Source organism: Micromesistius poutassou (genome assembly GCF_964030765.1).
Source record: "Micromesistius poutassou genome assembly, chromosome: 5".
Taxonomy (NCBI): domain Eukaryota; kingdom Metazoa; phylum Chordata; class Actinopteri; order Gadiformes; family Gadidae; genus Micromesistius; species Micromesistius poutassou.
Genome location: NC_140275.1, coordinates 8,097,232 through 8,115,621, shown reverse-complemented (window position 1 = coordinate 8,115,621; position 18,390 = coordinate 8,097,232). Strand labels below are relative to the sequence as shown.

The window sequence follows — 18,390 nt, the reverse complement described above, 5'->3', positions numbered from 1 at the left end:
TGTGTAGTTTGTATACAGCCCCATGTATCACAGTGTGTAGTTTGTATACAGCTAGCCTCACAGTGTGTAGTTTGTATGCAGCCCCATGTATCACAGTGTGTAGTTTGTATGCAGCTAGCCTCACAGAGTGTAGTTTGTATGCAGCCCCATGTATCACAGTGTGTAGTTTGTATGCAGCCCCATGTATCACAGTGTGTAGTGTGTATGCAGCCCCATGTATCACAGTGTGTAGTTTGTATGCAGCCCCATGTATCACAGTGTGTAGTTTGTATGCAGCCCCATGTATCACGGTGTGTAGTTTGTATGCAGCCCCATGTATCACAGTGTGTAGTTTGTATGCAGCCCCATGTATCACAGTGTGTAGTTTGTATGCAGCTAGCCTCACAGTGTGTAGTTTGTATGCAGCCCCATGTATCACAGTGTGTAGTTTGTATGCAGCCCCATGTATCACAGTGTGTAATTTGTATGCAGCTAGCCTCACAGTGTGTAGTTTGTATGCAGCCCCATGTATCACAGTGTGTAGTTTGTATGCAGCCCCATGTATCACAGTGTGTAGTTTGTATACAGCCCCATGTATCACAGTGTGTAGTTTGTATGCAGCTAGCCTCACAGTGTGTAGTTTGTATGCAGCCCCATGTATCACAGTGTGTAGTTTGTATGCAGCTAGCCTCACAGTGTGTAGTTTGTATGCAGCCCCATGTATCACAGTGTGTAGTTTGTATGCAGCTAGCCTCACAGTGTGTAGTTTGTATGCAGCCCCATGTATCACAGTGTGTGACTGAAACCTGTACGTGTCGCTCTAAGGCGCTCGATGCTGAATCCTTGTGTCTCCGTCTGTTCTGCGTAGATGTCTCCGTTCTCCATCAGCGGACAGCACTCCCCTGGGTACCCCTGCCCCGTCTCCTCCTACCAGCCCGCCCCCCCGCAGGTGTACTCCCTCTCCCCGGCGGGACAGCAGGTAGGCCTCCCAACCAGCATGCGGTCCTCCTCCTCTCTGGGAGGCGGTGAGGTAGAACCTGTGAGAGGGAAGGCTCTGACCGGCTGTGTCTCCCCCAGTGCTCGCCTGCTGGCCTCTACAGCAACGTGTCCTTCACCAGCCAGAGTCTCTTCACCCAGCCCCGCCTGGCCCCGCAGAACCAGGAGCTGCAGCCCAAAGCCTTCCCCAAACCCATCTACTCCTACAGGTGAGGACTCCCACGGAGCTCAGCCTCCCAGGCTCTGTTATCACATTTACATTTAGCAGACGTTTGTATCCATCCAGCTCTGGCACCCTTACTCCAGCATAGAGAGGTGTGGAGCTGACCTGGTGGTTCTTGTGGTGGTTCTTGTTGTGGTTCTTGTTGTGGTTCTTGTGGTGGTTCTTGTTGTGGTTCTTGTGGTGGTTCTTGTTGTGGTTCTTGTTGTGGTTCTTGTGGTGGTTCTTGTTGTGGTTCTTGTTGTGGTTCTTGTGGTGGTTCTTGTGGTGGTTCTTGTTGTGGTTCTTGTTGTGGTTCTTGTGGTGGTTCTTGTTGTGGTTCTTGTTGTGGTTCTTGAGGTGGTTCTTGTTGTGGTTCTTGTGGTGGTTCTTGTTGTGGTTCTTGTTGTGGTTCTTGAGGTGGTTGTTGTGGTTCTTGTGGTGGTTCTTGTGGTGGTTCTTGTTGTGGTTCTTGTGGTGGTTCTTGTGGTGGTTCTTGTGGTGGTTCTTGTTGTGGTTATTGTGGTGGTTCTTGTTGTGGTTCTTGTGGTGGTTCTTGTTGTGGTTCTTGTGGTGGTTCTTGTTGTGGTTCTTGTGGTGGTTCTTGTGGTGGTTCTTGTGGTGGTTCTTGTGGTGGTTCTTGTTGTGGTTCTTGTTGTGGTTCTTGTGGTGGTTCTTGTGGTGGTTCTTGTGGTTCTTGTTGTGGTTCTTGTTGTGGTTCTTGTGGTTCTTGTGGTGGTTCTTGTGGTTCTTGTGGTTCTTGTTGTGGTTCTTGTGGTGGTTCTTGTTGTGGTTCTTGTTGTGGTTCTTGTGGTGGTTCTTGTTGTGGTTCTTGTGGTGGTTCTTGTGGTGGTTCTTGTTGTGGTTCTTGTGGTGGTTCTTGTTGTGGTTCTTGTGGTGGTTCTTGTTGTGGTTCTTGTGGTGTTTCTTGTGGTGGTTCTTGTGGTGGTTCTTGTTGTGTTTCTTGTGGTGGTTCTTGTTGTCGTTCTTGTTGTGGTTCTTGTTGTGGAGCTGACCTTCTTGTGCTCCTGTCAGCTGTCTGATCGCCATGGCGCTGAAGAACAGCAAGACGGGCAGCCTGCCGGTCAGCGAGATCTACAGCTTCATGAAGGAGCACTTCCCCTACTTCAAGGTACCACCCCCACCACCACACACTCTGCCACCACCACACACACACTCTGCCACCACCACACACACACATGTCTCCCATGTGCTCTGTGTGCTAAGCTAGGCTAAGGGCTAAGCTAACCCCTTGGGATTTCTCTTTCCGCGTGCAGACGGCGCCGGACGGATGGAAGAACTCCGTCAGACACAACCTGTCCCTGAACAAGTGCTTTGAGAAGGTGGAGAACAAGCTGAGCGGCTCGTCCAGGAAGGGCTGCTTGTGGGCGCTGAACCCCGCCAAGATAGACAAGATGGAGGAGGAGATGCAGAAGTGGAAACGCAAGGACCTGCCCGCCATCCGCCGCAGCATGGCTAACCCGGGTACGTACCTCAATAACCCTTACCTCAATAACCCTGGTACCTTAATAACCCGGGTACGTACCTCAATAACCCTTACCTCAATAACCCTGGTACCTTAATAACCCTGGTACCTTAATAACCCTGGTACGTACCTTAATAACCCTTACCTTAATAACCCTGGTACCTTAATAACCCTTACCTTAATAACCCTGGTACCTTAATAACCCTGGTATCTTAATAACCCTGGTAGGACGCTACACCCACCTCCAGACCTTAGACCACCAGATACCATACGATGGTACCTTAATAACCCTGGTAGGACGCTACACCCACCTCCAGACCTTAGACCACCAGATACCATACGATGGTACCTTAATAACCCTGGTAGGACGCTACACTCACCTCCAGACCTTAGAGCACCAGATACCATACGATGGTACCTTAATATGCTGGTCCTTTTCTAAGGACATTAGTCGTGGGTGTTCATCACGAGTTGTCCTTCCTCCCTCAGACGAGCTGGACAAACTGATCACCGACCGCCCGGACAGCTGCAGGCGCAAGGTGGAGGCGGGGGTGACGCGGCTGCCCCACGGCCCCGCCCCGGGCCAGCTGCAGGCCCCGCCCGTCGTAACGCTGTCCCTCCAGTGCCTGCCCATGCACCACCACCACCAGCAGCACCACCAGCAGCACCACCAGCACCACCAGCACCACCAGCAGCAGCAGCAGCAGCAGCTCCACGCCCAGCTGCAGGCCCGCCTGGCCCCCATGTCCCCCATGTCCCCCATGTCCCCAGCCCCCGCCCCGACGCCGCCGCTCCACAGCGTCACGGCCCGCAGCCCCATGGTGCCGCACCCCGGGAAGCCCCCCCAGGGAGACTACTACGGCCTGCAGGGGGACTCGGAGGTGGACTCCCTGGACCCCAGCATCATGGACTTCGCCCTCCAAGGTGGGTGGAGCCCCTAGAGGAAGTACAGGAAGTAGTACTTCTCTAGAGTACTGTAGAGGGAGAATCCCTGCTATACATGATTCATCAGGTACCCTAGGGTACCCTAGGGGGTCCATGTCCCCCAGGGTAGCCTCTAGGGTACCCTAGGGGGTACGTTCCCCCCAGGGTAGCCTCTAGGGTACCCTAGGGGGTCCATGTCCCCCAGGGTAGCCTCTAGGGTACCCTAGGGGGTACGTTCCCCCCAGGGTAGCCTCTAGGGTACCCTAGGGGGTCCATGTCCCCTCAGGGTAGCCTCTAGGGTACCCTAGGGGGTACGTTCCCCCCAGGGTAGCCTCTAGGGTACCCCCTGATCCCCATGAGTCGTCCTGTGTCTCCTCAGGGAACCTGTGGGAGGAGATGAAGGACGACAGCTTCAACCTGGACGCTCTGGGCACCTTCAGCAGCTCCCCTCTGCGTCTGTCGGACTGCGACCTGGGGGGCCTGGCCCTGCCCCCTGCCGCCCCGCTGGGCGACGTGCAGGTGACCGGGCTGTACGCCTCCTACGCCGCGCTGGACGCGCTCTCCGCCCAGTACATGGCCGCCAGCCCCGCCAACAGCAAGCCCATCGCCCTGCTGTAGGGGCGGGGCCAGGGTGCACGCCGCCCGCCAATCCGGCGCCACGATCCACAACTATGAACACGTGGAGCCAACCAAAGGGAGACCCCGGGGCACGGCCCTTCTGATTGGTCGGGTGTCGGTACACTGGGGAACCAGTGATTCCCCAGAGTCTGCTCTATATATATCTATATATATAGATATAGATATATCTGATGAGGGTCCAGGACTTCAGACGGACGATGAGAACTCTGTGATGGACCAACAGGAGGAGACGTGTGTAAAGGGAAGGACTACGCCTGCTCTGCCAAACAGCCTTAAGGCCTGACGGTGTTACTGCACCACCCTCCGTCGTAGATGGAGGTCATCTCCACTGATGTTTCTGACCCGTAGCTCCCGTCTGTCTGTATGTCGTTTTGTGCTAGGGATTACTGGTGTTTTATTTATATATCAAGTGCAGCCGGAGAAGAAGGGAAGACTTTATCAAACGTTTGCTGTATATATTTGAATGTGTTTTTTCTACATATAAAAGCTTTCTTCAAAATTAATTTACCCACTTATTCCAAATGTGTGCCAACTCTGTAAAGAACTCTGAATGTCCTCTGATCCACATGTTAATATAATCAATCACTGAATAAACCAAGGCTGAATCAAACGGGAATCCTCTTTGTCTTTATCAAAAATAACCTTTATTTGAAAACAGCAGATGGTAGTCACATGGGTCCAAACAAGATGTCACGGCAACACGCTTCCTTGTGATTGGCTCAGAGAAAAGGGTTTAATAACCTCCGTTACGATTGGCCCCTTCAGTCGTCACTGCCGAGCTACAAAGATGAACGAGGAGGGGGAAGAATGTAACGCAATTATATATTCTAGCATTTATTGATCAGGCATTAAATAACATCACTTGAAAAGAGACGACTGAATTCATGGTGTCGGCATTGAAATAATAATACTACTAATAATAATGATATAAAGATTAAAGCACTCTTGAAAAATACAGATTCATAGATAACACATTCTTGCATTTCTTTTTACAGTACATGTGTAACAAAAATAGTTAAGCCAAACATTCAACCTCACACACAATGAAATGTCAAAAAAGAATTTGACGTGATATAGGAACACTTTACAATCATATATTTAGATTATAATTACAAATCCATACTTGGCTGCTTGCTTAACCCATATTTAGCACATTGATCTGTCATAAAAGTAGAGTTTTTGGTGTTTTTTGTACGAGCATTATTCCGATGGTGAAAGAATGTTCAACATTGACTAAACACACAAGACCAAAGCCCTGATTCTGAAACCAGACTTCAGCCCAGCCTCTGAAGTCACACCAACCGGTGAGGAGGACATTCAGCTCAGAGGAGAGGAGGTCCACCGAGGTCCACGTTCAATAACACTGAAGAACGACCGATGAACACCCCACCCGTTCAGAGGAGTGAGCTCTGGACCGTTCAGAGGAGTGAGCTCTGGACTCAGACCCGTTCAGAGGAGTGAGCTCTGGACTCAGACCCGTTCAGAGGAGTGAGCTCTGGACTCAGACCCGTTCAGAGGAGTGAGCTCTGGACTCAGACCCGTTCAGAGGAGTGAGCTCTGGACTCAGACCCGTTCAGAGGAGTGAGCTCTGGACTCAGACCCGTTCAGAGGAATGAGCTCTGGACTCAGACCCGTTCAGAGGAGTGAGCTCTGGACTCAGACCCGTTCAGAGGAGTGAGCTCTGGACTCAGACCCGTTCAGAGGAGTGAGCTCTGGACTCAGACCCGTTCAGAGGAGTGAGCTCTGGACTCAGCGGCTGCAGACCGGCGCTGGTGGTGAGTCCGAATGTCACCGAGCTGATGACATTAGCGGGTGGGCTCCACGCTCTGCTGCCCTAACGAGGGTAAGGTGACACCCTCGTTAGGGTCTTACCCGAGGGTATGACCCTAACGAGGGTAAGGTGACACCCTCGTTAGGGTCTTACTCGAGGGTATCACACCCTAACAAGGGTAAGGTGACACCCTCGTTAGGGTCATACCCGAGGGTATCACACCCTAACTGGTGTCCATGGAGGCCAGCAGGTGGGTGACCTTGGCCCTCTGCGAGGGGCTGAGGTTCTGACTCATGTGCACGATGCAGTCCATGGCCACATCTGGGTTGGCTTGGACCAGGCTGGAACACACACACACACACACATACATACACATACACACACACACACACACACACACACACACACACACACACACACACACACACACACACACACACACACACACACACACACACACACACACACACACACACACACACACGACAGGCTGTGAAGGAGGGAGCTGTGAAGTCATAATAAAATCATGAACAATTGTTTATACTATACTGAAGTGTGTAGGCAGTGAGTCAGTGAAGTGAGGCAGTGTAGTGAGTGAGTGTGAATGTGTGAGTGAGTGAGTGAGTGAGTGAGTGAGTGAGTGAGTGAGTGAGTGAGTGAGTGTGCTCCACCTCCTGATGTGCTTCAGGGTGTAGTCCCTCTTCAGGTACTTGATGTTCTCGCTGATGGCTGACATGGCTCCGTCCTCCCTGGAGAGATGCTTCTCCAGCCACTCCACCACCGCCTGGTTACTGTCCCACAGGTAGGCCTGCACACACACACACACACACACACACACACACATTACCCCCCTGGAGACCTGGACCCCCACAGACCTGGACCCCCCACATAACAGACCCGGGCGGCATTGGCTCAGGAGGTACAGCGGGTTGCCTGGTAACCTGAAGGTTGCTGGTTGGATCCCCGGCTCCTCCTAGCGGAGTGTGGAGGTGTCCCTGAGAGAGACGCCTCCCCCTGACTGCTCCTCCTAGAGGAGTGTGGAGGTGTCCCTGAGCGAGACGCCTCACCCTGACTGCTCCTCCTAGAGGAGTGTGGAGGTGTCCCTGAGTGAGACGCCTCACCCTGACTGCTCCTGACCCGCTGGCTGTCGCCCTGAGGGGTCCACTCCGCCGTCGGTGTGTGAATGTGTGAATGAATGCGTCTCAGATGCACGGCCCCGCCTCCCCACGCACGCCCCGCCTCCCCACGCACCGCCCCGCCCCCCCAGGCCCCACCCACCTTGACGGTGCCCTCCGTCTCCACAAACCAGCGCCGCAGCATGGCCTGCAGGTGGCCGTGGCTGAGGTCGGGGTTGGCCTCCTGGATGCTGCGCTTCACCACCTGCTCCAGCAGGAGGCGCCGCAGCCGCCAGTAGAAGAAGCTCCGCACGTTCCTCCACTCCAGGACGTCCTGTGGGCGCACACACACACACACACACACACACACACACACACACACACACACACACACACACACACACACACACACACACACACACACACACACACACACACACACACACACACACACACACACACACACACACACACACACAATCCCAGGTGGAAATTGTTAGAATTAGAACACAAATATAAAAACATTTCCATGCTTTTCATGTTCATTAAGTGCTTGTATATCAATAAATAACTTTAGTGTGTTGCTGTGTTCCCACGGTGACGCTGTGCAGCTCATTAACCAGACAAACGAAGGACAGGACGCCCCAGACTCACGGTGATGACGCCCTTCTCCTGCATGCGGCCGGGCGTGTCGTGGAGGTCCACAAACTGCACCGCCACCTGGTGGTAGATGGGCAGCAGGAACTCCTCCCGGGCCCTGAGCTGGGTCTCCAGGGCCTTGCGCTCCTTCTCAGGCAGGTCTGGGGAACCTGGGGGAGATACCAGCCCTCACAGGGTCAGACCCTGAGGGCCTCCTCAAGGAGATACCAGCCCTCACAGGGTCAGACCCTGAGGGCCTCCTCAAGGAGATACCAGCCCTCTCAGGGTCAGACCCTGAGGGCCTCCTCAAGGAGATACCAGCCCTCTCAGGGTCAGGGGCCTCCAGAAGATAGCTGACCTCCACTGGAAAGGCATCTACATCTTCTGTTCACCATGTAAACACACATTTTAGATTTTGTGGTCATCTACGTTTATTGGATGTATGTATTCCAGTATGATCTCCATGGGTCCTCACCCAGCTGGTCGGCCAGCCGGCCGTACAGGAGGTCCAGCCTCCTCATGGTCTTCAGCAGCTCCTTCCTCCTGAACTTGATCTCCACGGTCCCCTCGGGCTCCAGCACGCCCCCCCTGGACACGGAACAGGTTCCTCAAGATGTTTGATCAACTACAGACACGATGAACGACTGTCGTCACCTGTACCGGCATCTACAGTCAGACGCTTCAAAGAGACTCACAATAAGTCCATTAGTCAGAGGAAAGAGAAACAACAATCTCTCTCTGTGGGTACAGTCAGGATGTTCATAGAACCAAGAGCCAACACTAACCATCACTAGGTTAACCCATTCCCCGTATACACTAACCATCACTAGGTTAACCCATTCCCCGTATACACTAACCATCACTAGGTTAACCCATTCCCCGTATACACTAACCATCACTAGGTTAACCCATTTCCCGTATACACTAACCACCACTAGGTTAACCCATTCCCCGTATACACTAACCATCACTAGGTTAACCCATTCCCCGTATACAACAAAGACAGCTAGGATAAAAAGCTACATGATGCTAAGTGCATCTCCCCGTGCGTTTACGTGCAAGGACGTACAACAGACCCTGTGGTGTAGGGTACCTGCTCTCCTGGTCGGCGTAGAGCTCCATGCAGAGCGGGTTGATGGTGGGGTCGATCACCACCCAGGACCCCCCCCTCAGCTCGGCGTGGGGGGGGATGTACACCAGCACCGGCTGGTGGAAGGCCCGCAGCTCGTCCACGATATACGCCCCGAACTTCAGGATCTGGTCGTACATGTCTGGGGAGCAGAGGAGGAGAACGTTTAGAGCAGAGGAGGAGAACGTTTAGAGGAGAGGAGGAGAACGTTTAGAGGAGAGGAGGAGAACGTTTAGAGGAGAGGAGGAGGAGAACGTTTAGAGGAGAGAGGAGGAGAACGTTTAGAGGAGAAAGGAGAACGTTTAGAGGAGAGGAGAAAGGAGAACGTTTAGAGGAGAGGAGGAGGAGAACGTTTAGAGGAGAGGAGGAGAACGTTTAGAGGAGAGAGGAGGAGAACGTTTAGAGGAGAGGAGGAGGAGAACGTTTAGAGGAGAGGAGGAGGAGAACGTTTAGAGGAGAGGAGGAGGAGAACGTTTAGAGGAGAGGAGGAGAAAGTTTAGAGGAGAAGAGAACGTTTAGAGGAGAGGAGGAGAACGTTTAGAGGAGAGGAGGAGGAGAACGTTTAGAGGAGAGGAGGAGAACGTTTAGAGGAGAGAGGAGGAGAACGTTTAGAGGAGAGGAGGAGAACGTTTAGAGGAGAGGAGGAGAACGTTTAGAGGAGAGGAGGAGAATGTTTAGAGGAGAGGAGAACGTTTAGAGGAGAGGAGGAGGAGAACGTTTAGAGGAGAGAGGAGGAGAACGTTTAGAGGAGAGAGGAGGAGAACGTTTAGAGGAGAGGAGAACGTTTAGAGGAGAGGAGGAGAACGTTTAGAGCAGAGGAGGAGAACGTTTAGAGGAGAGGAGGAGGAGAACGTTTAGAGGAGAGGAGGAGAACGTTTAGAGGAGAGGAGGAGAACGTTTAGAGGAGAGGAGGAGGAGAACGTTTAGAGGAGAGGAGGAGAACGTTTAGAGGAGAGAGGAGAACGTTTAGAGGAGAGGAGGAGAACGTTTAGAGGAGAGGAGGAGAACGTTTAGAGGAGAGGAGGAGGAGAACGTTTAGAGGAGAGGAGGAGAACGTTTAGAGGAGAGGAGGAGAACGTTTAGAGGAGAGGAGGAGAACGTTTAGAGGAGAGGAGGAGGAGAACGTTTAGAGGAGAGGAGGAGGAGAACGTTTAGAGGAGAGGAGGAGGAGAACGTTTAGAGGAGAGGAGGAGGAGAACGTTTAGAGCAGAGGAGGAGAACGTTTAGAGGAGAGAGGAGAACGTTTAGAGGAGAGGAGGAGGAGAACGTTTAGAGGAGAGGAGGAGAACGTTTAGAGGAGAGGAGGAGAACGTTTAGAGGAGAGGAGTGAGGGGGAGAACAGGGAGGCTGATGTTCTTGTAAGGAGACATGGAGAGAAAGGAGGAGTGATGGAGAGTGTAGGCCGGTGTGTTGATAGGGACACCGTACCCTTCATGCCCCCGGAGAAGCCCCTCCAGTTGGCGAACACCATGAGGGGCAGGCGCTCGTGGTTGAAGTCGGCGATGGCCTGGGCCGTCTTGAAGGCCGAGTCGGGGAACCACACCTGACCCGCCTGCTGCAGGAACTGGACAGAGGACCAGTGACCAACCGGTGATCAATCAGCTGGTTCAACCTCCACAAAACGACTTTAACGTTACAGACACACGTCACCCTCCGGTGGAGGGGGAACCGGAGGACTTCCTACTTTGGCCTCAGAGTCCAGGTTGGCGGGGTCGGCGGGGACGGTGAGGTCCACGGCGCGGGTTTCCACGGCGATGACCCCCAGCGGGATGCCTCCCAGCCTGCAGTGAGGAGAGGTCAGAGGTCAGACACCAGGACGCCCGCGGGGAGGGTGTGAGGCGGGGGAGGAGGTCGTACCGCGCTCGGCCCACCACCACCGTCAGAGCCCAGGACCCCAGGATCTCCATGAAGGACCCGTGGTCGAAGAACCCGCTCTGCCACGCCCCCTTCACAGCTACAACAACAACAACAACAACACATTCAAGACCAGGAAGTAAACAGGAAGTGAACAGCTGATGAAGGGGACTCACTGGGGTGGGCGCGGCCCGCCAGCATCCAGCGCGGGTCGTAGGGGGCCTTGGTGGGGGTGAAGTCCACCTCTCGGTCCACGGGGTCCGTGGGCGCCACCGCGGGGACCGGAGACGAGTTGTTCTGAGGGAACGCATCGTCATGTGACCACGTCATGTGACCACGTCATGTGACCACTAAGAACTTCTGTATATTGTGACTTATTGTGGAAACATTTCATATCCATGACATTATACACTTGTTCCTTAAGTGTTGAGTGAATATATAAGGACATTATTCCAGGGTGAATATAGGACATTATTCCAGGGTGAATATAGGACATTATTCCAGGGTGAATATAGGACATTATTCCAGGGTTAATATAGGACATTATTCCAGGGTGTATATAGGACATTATTCCAGGGTGAATATAGGACATTATTCCCAGTGTACAGGGTGAATATAGGACATTATTCCAGGGTGAATATAGGACATTATTCCAGGGTGAATATAGGACATTATTCCCAGTGTACAGGGTGAATATAGGACATTATTCCCAGTGTTCAGGGTGAATATAGGACATTATTCCCGGGTGAATATAGGACATTATTCCCAGTGTACAGGGTGAATATAGGACATTATTCCAGGGTGAATATAGGACATTATTCCAGGGTGAATATAGGACATTATTCCCAGTGTACAGGGTGAATATAGGACATTATTCCCAGTGTACAGGGTGAATATAGGACATTATTCCCGGGTGAATATAGGACATTATTCCCAGTGTACAGGGTGAATATAGGACATTATTCCAGGGTGAATATAGGACATTATTCCAGGGTGAATATAGGACATTATTCCAGGGTGAATATAGGACATTATTCCCAGTGTACAGGGTGAATATAGGACATTATTCCAGGGTGAATATAGGACATTATTCCAGGGTGAATATAGGACATTATTCCCAGTGTACAGGGTGAATATAGGACATTATTCCCAGTGTACAGGGTGAATATAGGACATTATTCCCGGGTGAATCTCGACCTGGGGCATGTAGGAGAGCCACTGCAGGATGGTGAACACGCCCTCGAAGTCGTCGGGGACGGCCGTGTGCGTGACGCCGTTGTTGTGCATGATCTGGACCCCCCCCAGCTGGTTGTTAGAGGTGTACACCTCCCGGCCCAGCACCTACACACACACACACACACACACACACACACACACACACACACACACACACACACACACACACACACACACACACACACACACACACACACACACACACACACACACACACACACACACACATATTTAATGGGTATTTATTAAATAAAATGTTATTAGTGCAGGTTGACCATCTCAAGGTGAGTCTAAATACATTTGATGAGGTTGGTAGTTTGACTTGTTGAATCCAGAACTAAAGCCAGTAGGACCAGTGGTCATACTGGGCTGGCTGCAGGGTGCAGAGGGGCTCTGACTAAAGCCAGTAGGACCAGTGGTCATACTGGGCTGGCTGCAGGGTGCAGAGGGGCTCTGACTAAAGCCAGTAGGACCGGTGGTCATACTGGGCTGACTGGTGCAGAGGGGCTCTGACTAAAGCCAGTAGGACCAGTGGTCATACTGGGCTGACTGGTGCAGGATAGCTCTGACCTTGTTGAGGGCTCCAGCCCCCGTCAGGATGATGTGGGAGTTCTCCACCTGGATCACCCTCTGGCCCAGGCGCACCAGGTACGCCCCGATCCCGATGGCCCGACACGTCACCTGCAGCCCAGCACCAATCACATCGGGTTATGATGACCTCGTCTTAACATGGTGTACGCCAGCACCAATCACATCGGGTTAGAATGACCTCATCTTAACATGGTGTACGCCAGCACCAATCACATCGGGTTAGAATTACCTCATCTTAACAGTGGGTGAGTGAGTGAGTGAGTGAGTGAGTGAGTGAGTGAGCGAGTGTGAGAGAGAGAGCGCAAGAGTGAGAGTGAGTAAGTGTTTGTGTGAAAGAGTTTGTGTGTGAGTGATAGTGAGTGAATGAGTAAGTGAGTGATAGTAAGTGAGTGAGTGATAGTGAGTGAGTGATAGTGATAGTGAGTGAGTGAGTGAGTGATAGTAAGTGAGTGAGTGATAGTGAGTGAGTGATAGTGATAGTGAGTGAGTGATAGTGAGTGAGTGTGTGTCTTAGTGAGTGAGTGTCGTCCACTACCCCTATGAAGCACATTAATAACCAGCCTCTACGTTCGTCTACAGCAGTGTTTCTCAACCTTTTTTGAGCAAACGCCCCCCTTACCTTACCCTGATCCTCTGGCGCCCCCCATTATTGTTCATTTTGTTTAAAAGAAATTGCGACACCCGTGGGTAGGCTATATCCATTACCAACTCCACTCCAACTCTCTCCGACAAGAAAATGTGTATTCTGAGTTTTATTAAAAGGTTTTATTATTGAGCTATTGAAGTTTAATACGTAACAGTGCTTGTGTACATTTGTATTGGTTATTGAACTGTTAACCCGCGAACTTGGGTTCAATATGTGCACGAAAGACTCCCTTTGTTTACGTGACGTTGCCTAGCAACGCGCATGTGCATGTGCAGCCTTTATCCGCTTCGTTCCAAGAGTAGCACGTTTGCGGCCAAATAGTAATTAAAGTAGTTTGTTACTATATAAGTTAAGCGCCTGTAACATGAGTGTTAAATGCGTATGTGCCGGTTGGTGTGCGTACCTTATGAAAAAAAGTGTTTATCGGTTCGCAGACGTAATGAGAGATGTTGCAGTGGTCTACATGTAATGCGCACGTTCTATTCTATTGTTTACAATACAATCCCCGAAGAGGACGGAGGGGTTTCATCGATGGCCTATGTTCCCTAGGGAACTTAAAGGCCTAACAAACTAACTAACTATTGTTTACAATTAGCATGCTAAGCGGAGTTAGCTTTATTCACGTCTTATGTTGATTCATGTTGCTTAGTGTAATGCCCCATCCACCGCTTGCTTTGCATGTCCCGCAAACCAACCAGTGGAAGTCAGGGGAGGGCGAAATAGTTTCGGAAAGCACCACGCTACTGCGACGAGGTGGATTTGTTTATCGGTGTTACTATAGCGATCATGACGGTACTGAGCATAAAGTAAAAAGTAGATAATACGATAGAGGGGTTAGAAACCCATATGAAGATAGGCTTTTTATTTCAGTTATCCTATTTTTGCACCGAAAATATTTGAAAACCGTGAAAGTTTAAAAAGTTAAAAATAATTACTTCTACACAAGCAAAGTTGTGACGCTCCCGTGTTCGTTCCCAGCGCCCCCCTAGGTTCTACGAACGCCCCCCAGGGGGCGCTGCCGCCCCCGTTGAGAAACCCTGGTCTACAGCCTGACATCCCACGCTGGGACAGACAGACAGACAGACAGACAGACAGACAGACAGACAGACCTCACCATGCTGATGGTGATGACCTCGTTGTAGGCCTGAGACGTCTCCCCGGCGATCATCCCCGAGCCGCGGAGGTTCTCCACCCCCAGCCCCTCGTCCTTCCCGATGATGTCAGTGATGATGTACCTGAGGAGAGCCTGTCAATCACCTGGAGCCCAGACCTCTGGAGGCGGGTTCACCCTCCTTTAGTTCAACAGCTGTCCTGTGTAGAACATTTATCACATCTATTGTTCATTTTATTTCTAAGAGGGTCACCCCAGTACCTGGACTCTCCTCCCTCCTCCACGTGGTGGCAGTGCACGGAGTTGGTGGAGCTGATGCGGGTGTAGTCCTGGGGCGTCAGGTACAGGTACTTGAAGCCCTGCAGAGGAACTGACGTTAAACTACAGACTTCAAACGCTAACTCTTACTACAGCACTCTGTACGTCCTCACCAGAGGAACTGACGTTAAACTACAGTGCTCTGTACGAACTTACGTTAAACTACAGCGCTCTGTACGAACTCACGTTAAACTACAGCGCTCTGTACGAACTCACGTTAAACTACAGCGCTCTGTACGAACTCACGTTAAACTACAGCGCTCTGTACGAACTCACGTGAAACTACAGCGCTCTGTACGAACTCACGTTAAACTACAGCGCTCTGTACGAACTCACGTTAAACTACAGCGCTCTGTACGAACTCACGTTAAACTACAGCGCTCTGTACGAACTCACGTTAAACTACAGCGCTCTGTACAAACTCACGTTAAACTACAGCGCTCTGTACGAACTCACGTGAAACTACAGCGCTCTGTACGAACTCACGTTAAACTACAGCGCTCTGTACGAACTCACGTTAAACTACAGCGCTCTGTACGAACTCACGTTAAACTACAGCGCTCTGTACGAACTCACGTTAAACTACAGCGCTCTGTACGAACTCACGTTAAACTACAGCGCTCTCTAACCCAGACTCAGGGGTCACCCCCTACCCGCCTCACCTTGTAGGGGTCACCCCCTACCAGCCCCACCTTGTAGGGGTCACCCCCTACCCGCCTCACCTTGTAGGGGTCGGCGGGGTCGATCCAGGCCACCTGGAACATGCCGCGGACCTCGTCGGCCAGGCCGATGCGGGCGCCGCTGTTGGCGGCGATGAAGATGCGCGGCAGCCCCTCGGCGCGGGCCAGCTCCGACGCCCGCAGGAACAGCTCGTCCTCCTGGGGCCCGAAGGACCCGATCAGGTGGGTGATGTCGTTGCAGATCACGATGATCTCGCGGCCCCCCGGGTACTCAGGGGTCTTCATCCTCATGCGGAACGCCACCATGCCCACCTGGCCGGGGGGACGGCAGTGGGACTCTCAATAACAAGGACACCAAGTTCGGACTTCGTAAATGGACGTTCGTAATTCGGACTTCGTAATTGGAAGTTCGGAATTCAAACTTCGGGTTCGAACTCCAAATTACGAAGAGGCAAAGTATCCACCGGAAAAATGGAAACAGGAAAAATGACGGAACAACATGGAGGAGAGAGTGATGGATTGTGTCTGAGTGTGTCTGTGAGAGTGTCTGTGATTGTGAGTGTGTCTGTGAGAGTGTCTGTGAGTGTCTGTGAGAGTGTCTGTGAGATTGTCTGTGCTGCACCGTGGCCTACGTCATTGTGTCTGTGAGAGTGTCTGTGCTGCACCGTGGCCTACGTCAGTGTCTGTGAGAGTGTCTGTGCTGCACCGTGGCCTACGTCATTGTGTCTGTGAGAGTGTCTGTGCTGCACCGTGGCCTACGTCATTGTGTCTGTGAGAGTGTCTGTGCTGCACCGTGGCCTACGTCATTGTGTCTGTGAGTGTCTGTGCTGCACCGTGGCCTACGTCATTGTGTCTGTGAGAGTGTCTGTGCTGCACCGTGGCCTACGTCATTGTGTCTGTGAGTGTCTGTGCTGCACCGTGGCCTACGTCATTGTGTCTGTGAGAGTGTCTGTGCTGCACCGTGGCCTACGTCATGGTGTCTATGAGAGTGTCTGTGCTGCACCGTGGCCTACGTCATTGTGTCTGTGAGAGTGTCTGTGCTGCACCGTGGCCTACGTCATTGTGTCTGTGAGAGTGTCTGTGAGAGTGTCTGTGCTGCACCGTGGCCTACGTCATTGTCTCCTGGGAGACGGTTCATGTGGGCCAGGCCGCCCTCCGAGTCCAGGACCAGCTCGGTGCACAGCAGCACGTCCTTAGGGCAGCGGCCCCCGGGGCCCCACTGCTTGAACAGCGCCTGGGGACAGACGGACCGGGAGGGGGGGCTGAGGAGGACCCCACGGACACTGATGACCCAATGACCCCACGGACCCCACGGACCCCACTGACCCTGATGACCCAATGACCCCACTGACCCCACGGACCCCACTGCCCCCACGGACCCCACTGCCCCCACTGACCCAATGACCCCATGACCTCCATGTGATCAAGAAGCAGTCGGTTTCCGTGACCTGCCACCCGTCTGGGGTTAATAAATCAAAAAGCACTTATTGGCTAACATTCACACACTGACGGCGGCGTCAGCCCCCCTCAGGGCGTCTGAGGGACACCTCCATCCTCCGATAAGGCAACAGGGGGTCCTGGGGAGAGCTGCCCCCCCCCAGCAGGTACCTGTCTGAACATCTCGGGGAAGTCGTAGACGTAGGTGGTGCCCAGGCTCTGGGCCTGGAAGCGCTTGGCCTGCAGCAGGTCCTTGGTGACGTAGGGCGTGTTAATCAGCATGCCGTGCAGCGGGCCCTGCTTGTCCCCGTACGACTGGAACATGATCTGTTAATAACAACAATACGCTGATTGATTATTATGGTATATATATATATATATATATATATATATATATATATATATATATATATATATATATATATATATATATATGGTTATAACAACAGCTTATTTATAGAGGGCCTTTTCCAAACTAGTGCTTTACAAAGTGCGTCAACGTATAATAAAACTTTCATTTGTCAATTTTCATTGTCATTCCACAGGTATGCAAGCCGAAATAAGGAAAATAAGAGATGAGATGAGATAAGAGATGATAAATAGCATGAAATAAGAAATAAAAAAATTCTTTGATGAAGTCACTCTAGACATGTCAGAGGCCCCTCAGAGGTCCTCAGAGCTCTAGAGTCTCTGACCTGTCCAGAGCAGGGCTCTAGAGGGCTCTAGAGGGCTCTAGAGGGGGTCTCACCTGTCCAGAGCAGGGCTCTAGAGGGCTCTAGAGGGTCTCTGACCTGTCCAGAGCAGGGCTCTAGAGGGCTCTAGAGGGTTCTAGAGGGGGTCTCACCTGTCCAGAGCAGGGCTCCAGAGGGTTCTAGAGGGCTCTGGAGGGTTCTAGAGGGTTCTAGAGGGGCTCTCTGATCTGTCCAGAGCAGGGCTCCAGAGGGTTCTAGAGGGCTCCAGAGGGTTCTAGAGGGTTCTAGAGGGGCTCTCTGACCTGTCCAGAGCAGGGCTCCAGAGGGCTCTAGAGGGCTCCAGAGGGCTCTCTGACCTGTCCAGAGCAGGGCTCTAGAGGGTTCTAGAGGGTTCTAGAGGAGGTCTAGAGGGTTCTAGAGGGTTCTAGAGGGTTCTAGAGGGCTCCAGAGGGCTCTGGAGAGCTCCCTGACCTGTCCCGAGGTGGGGTCGGTGGCCTCCTTGTACAGGCTGATGTCCAGGTAGTAGCCCGACTCGTTGGTGAGGAAGAGGCGGACGGGGACCTGGTGGCCGGTGGGCGTCAGCCGGATGTTGATCTTCAGCTCGGCCTGCAGGACCCGCAGCTTCCACAGACGGCTGCCGTAGCGCATCACCATGGAGCGCACCGACTCCTCGATCTGGAGGAGCAGGGAGGAGGAGACACCAGGAGGAGGAGGAGGAGACACCAGGAGGAGGAGTACGAAGAAGACAGAGACACCAGGAGGAGGAGGAGGAGGAGGAGGAGGAGGAGGAGGAGGAGGAGGAGGAGGAAGGTAAAGACATGATGAGGGGAAGAGGCCTGATGTCAGATAGGAATAAACAAAGACGGGTTTGATAAGGGGATCGCACCGTCACACACACACTAAAGATGAGCATAACAGTACCACCCCACTACACACTACACATTACAC

General features: G+C 52.3%; 2 protein-coding genes across 5 annotated transcripts in view; one reads left to right on the top strand and one right to left on the bottom strand.

Annotated features, from left to right (window-relative positions):
* Nucleotides 1-847: 847 nt before the first annotated feature.
* foxn4 (forkhead box N4) lies at nt 848-4,202 on the top strand (the record flags this gene model as incomplete). Its single annotated transcript, XM_084468949.1, has 7 exons — nt 848-958; nt 1,057-1,184; nt 2,210-2,306; nt 2,452-2,659; nt 3,150-3,284; nt 3,432-3,584; nt 3,964-4,202. 7 exons carry the CDS (start codon nt 848-850, stop codon nt 4,200-4,202), a joined length of 1,071 nt encoding a protein of 356 aa, XP_084325075.1.
* Nucleotides 4,203-6,063: 1,861 nt separating this feature from the next.
* The window catches only part of acacb (acetyl-CoA carboxylase beta), a 35,314-nt gene continuing 22,987 nt past the window's right edge, over nt 6,064-18,390 (bottom strand). For 3 of the 4 annotated variants that reach the window (XM_084468091.1, XM_084468090.1, XM_084468093.1), the window contains exons 37-54: nt 17,914-18,117; nt 16,922-17,077; nt 16,425-16,547; nt 15,356-15,625; nt 14,577-14,674; nt 14,319-14,439; nt 12,538-12,648; nt 11,929-12,072; nt 10,908-11,028; nt 10,735-10,831; nt 10,562-10,658; nt 10,306-10,441; nt 8,842-9,019; nt 8,224-8,336; nt 7,764-7,918; nt 7,273-7,443; nt 6,666-6,802; nt 6,064-6,499 (exon numbers count right to left, since the gene is read on the bottom strand). In XM_084468091.1, the coding sequence (XP_084324217.1) occupies nt 6,286-6,499; nt 6,666-6,802; nt 7,273-7,443; nt 7,764-7,918; nt 8,224-8,336; nt 8,842-9,019; nt 10,306-10,441; nt 10,562-10,658; nt 10,735-10,831; nt 10,908-11,028; nt 11,929-12,072; nt 12,538-12,648; nt 14,319-14,439; nt 14,577-14,674; nt 15,356-15,625; nt 16,425-16,547; nt 16,922-17,077; nt 17,914-18,117 (2,646 nt within the window). In that variant the 3' untranslated portion in view covers nt 6,064-6,285. The remainder of the gene's footprint in view (nt 6,500-6,665; nt 6,803-7,272; nt 7,444-7,763; nt 7,919-8,223; nt 8,337-8,841; nt 9,020-10,305; nt 10,442-10,561; nt 10,659-10,734; nt 10,832-10,907; nt 11,029-11,928; nt 12,073-12,537; nt 12,649-14,318; nt 14,440-14,576; nt 14,675-15,355; nt 15,626-16,424; nt 16,548-16,921; nt 17,078-17,913; nt 18,118-18,390) is intronic. The other variant, XM_084468092.1, reaches the window with a different exon arrangement.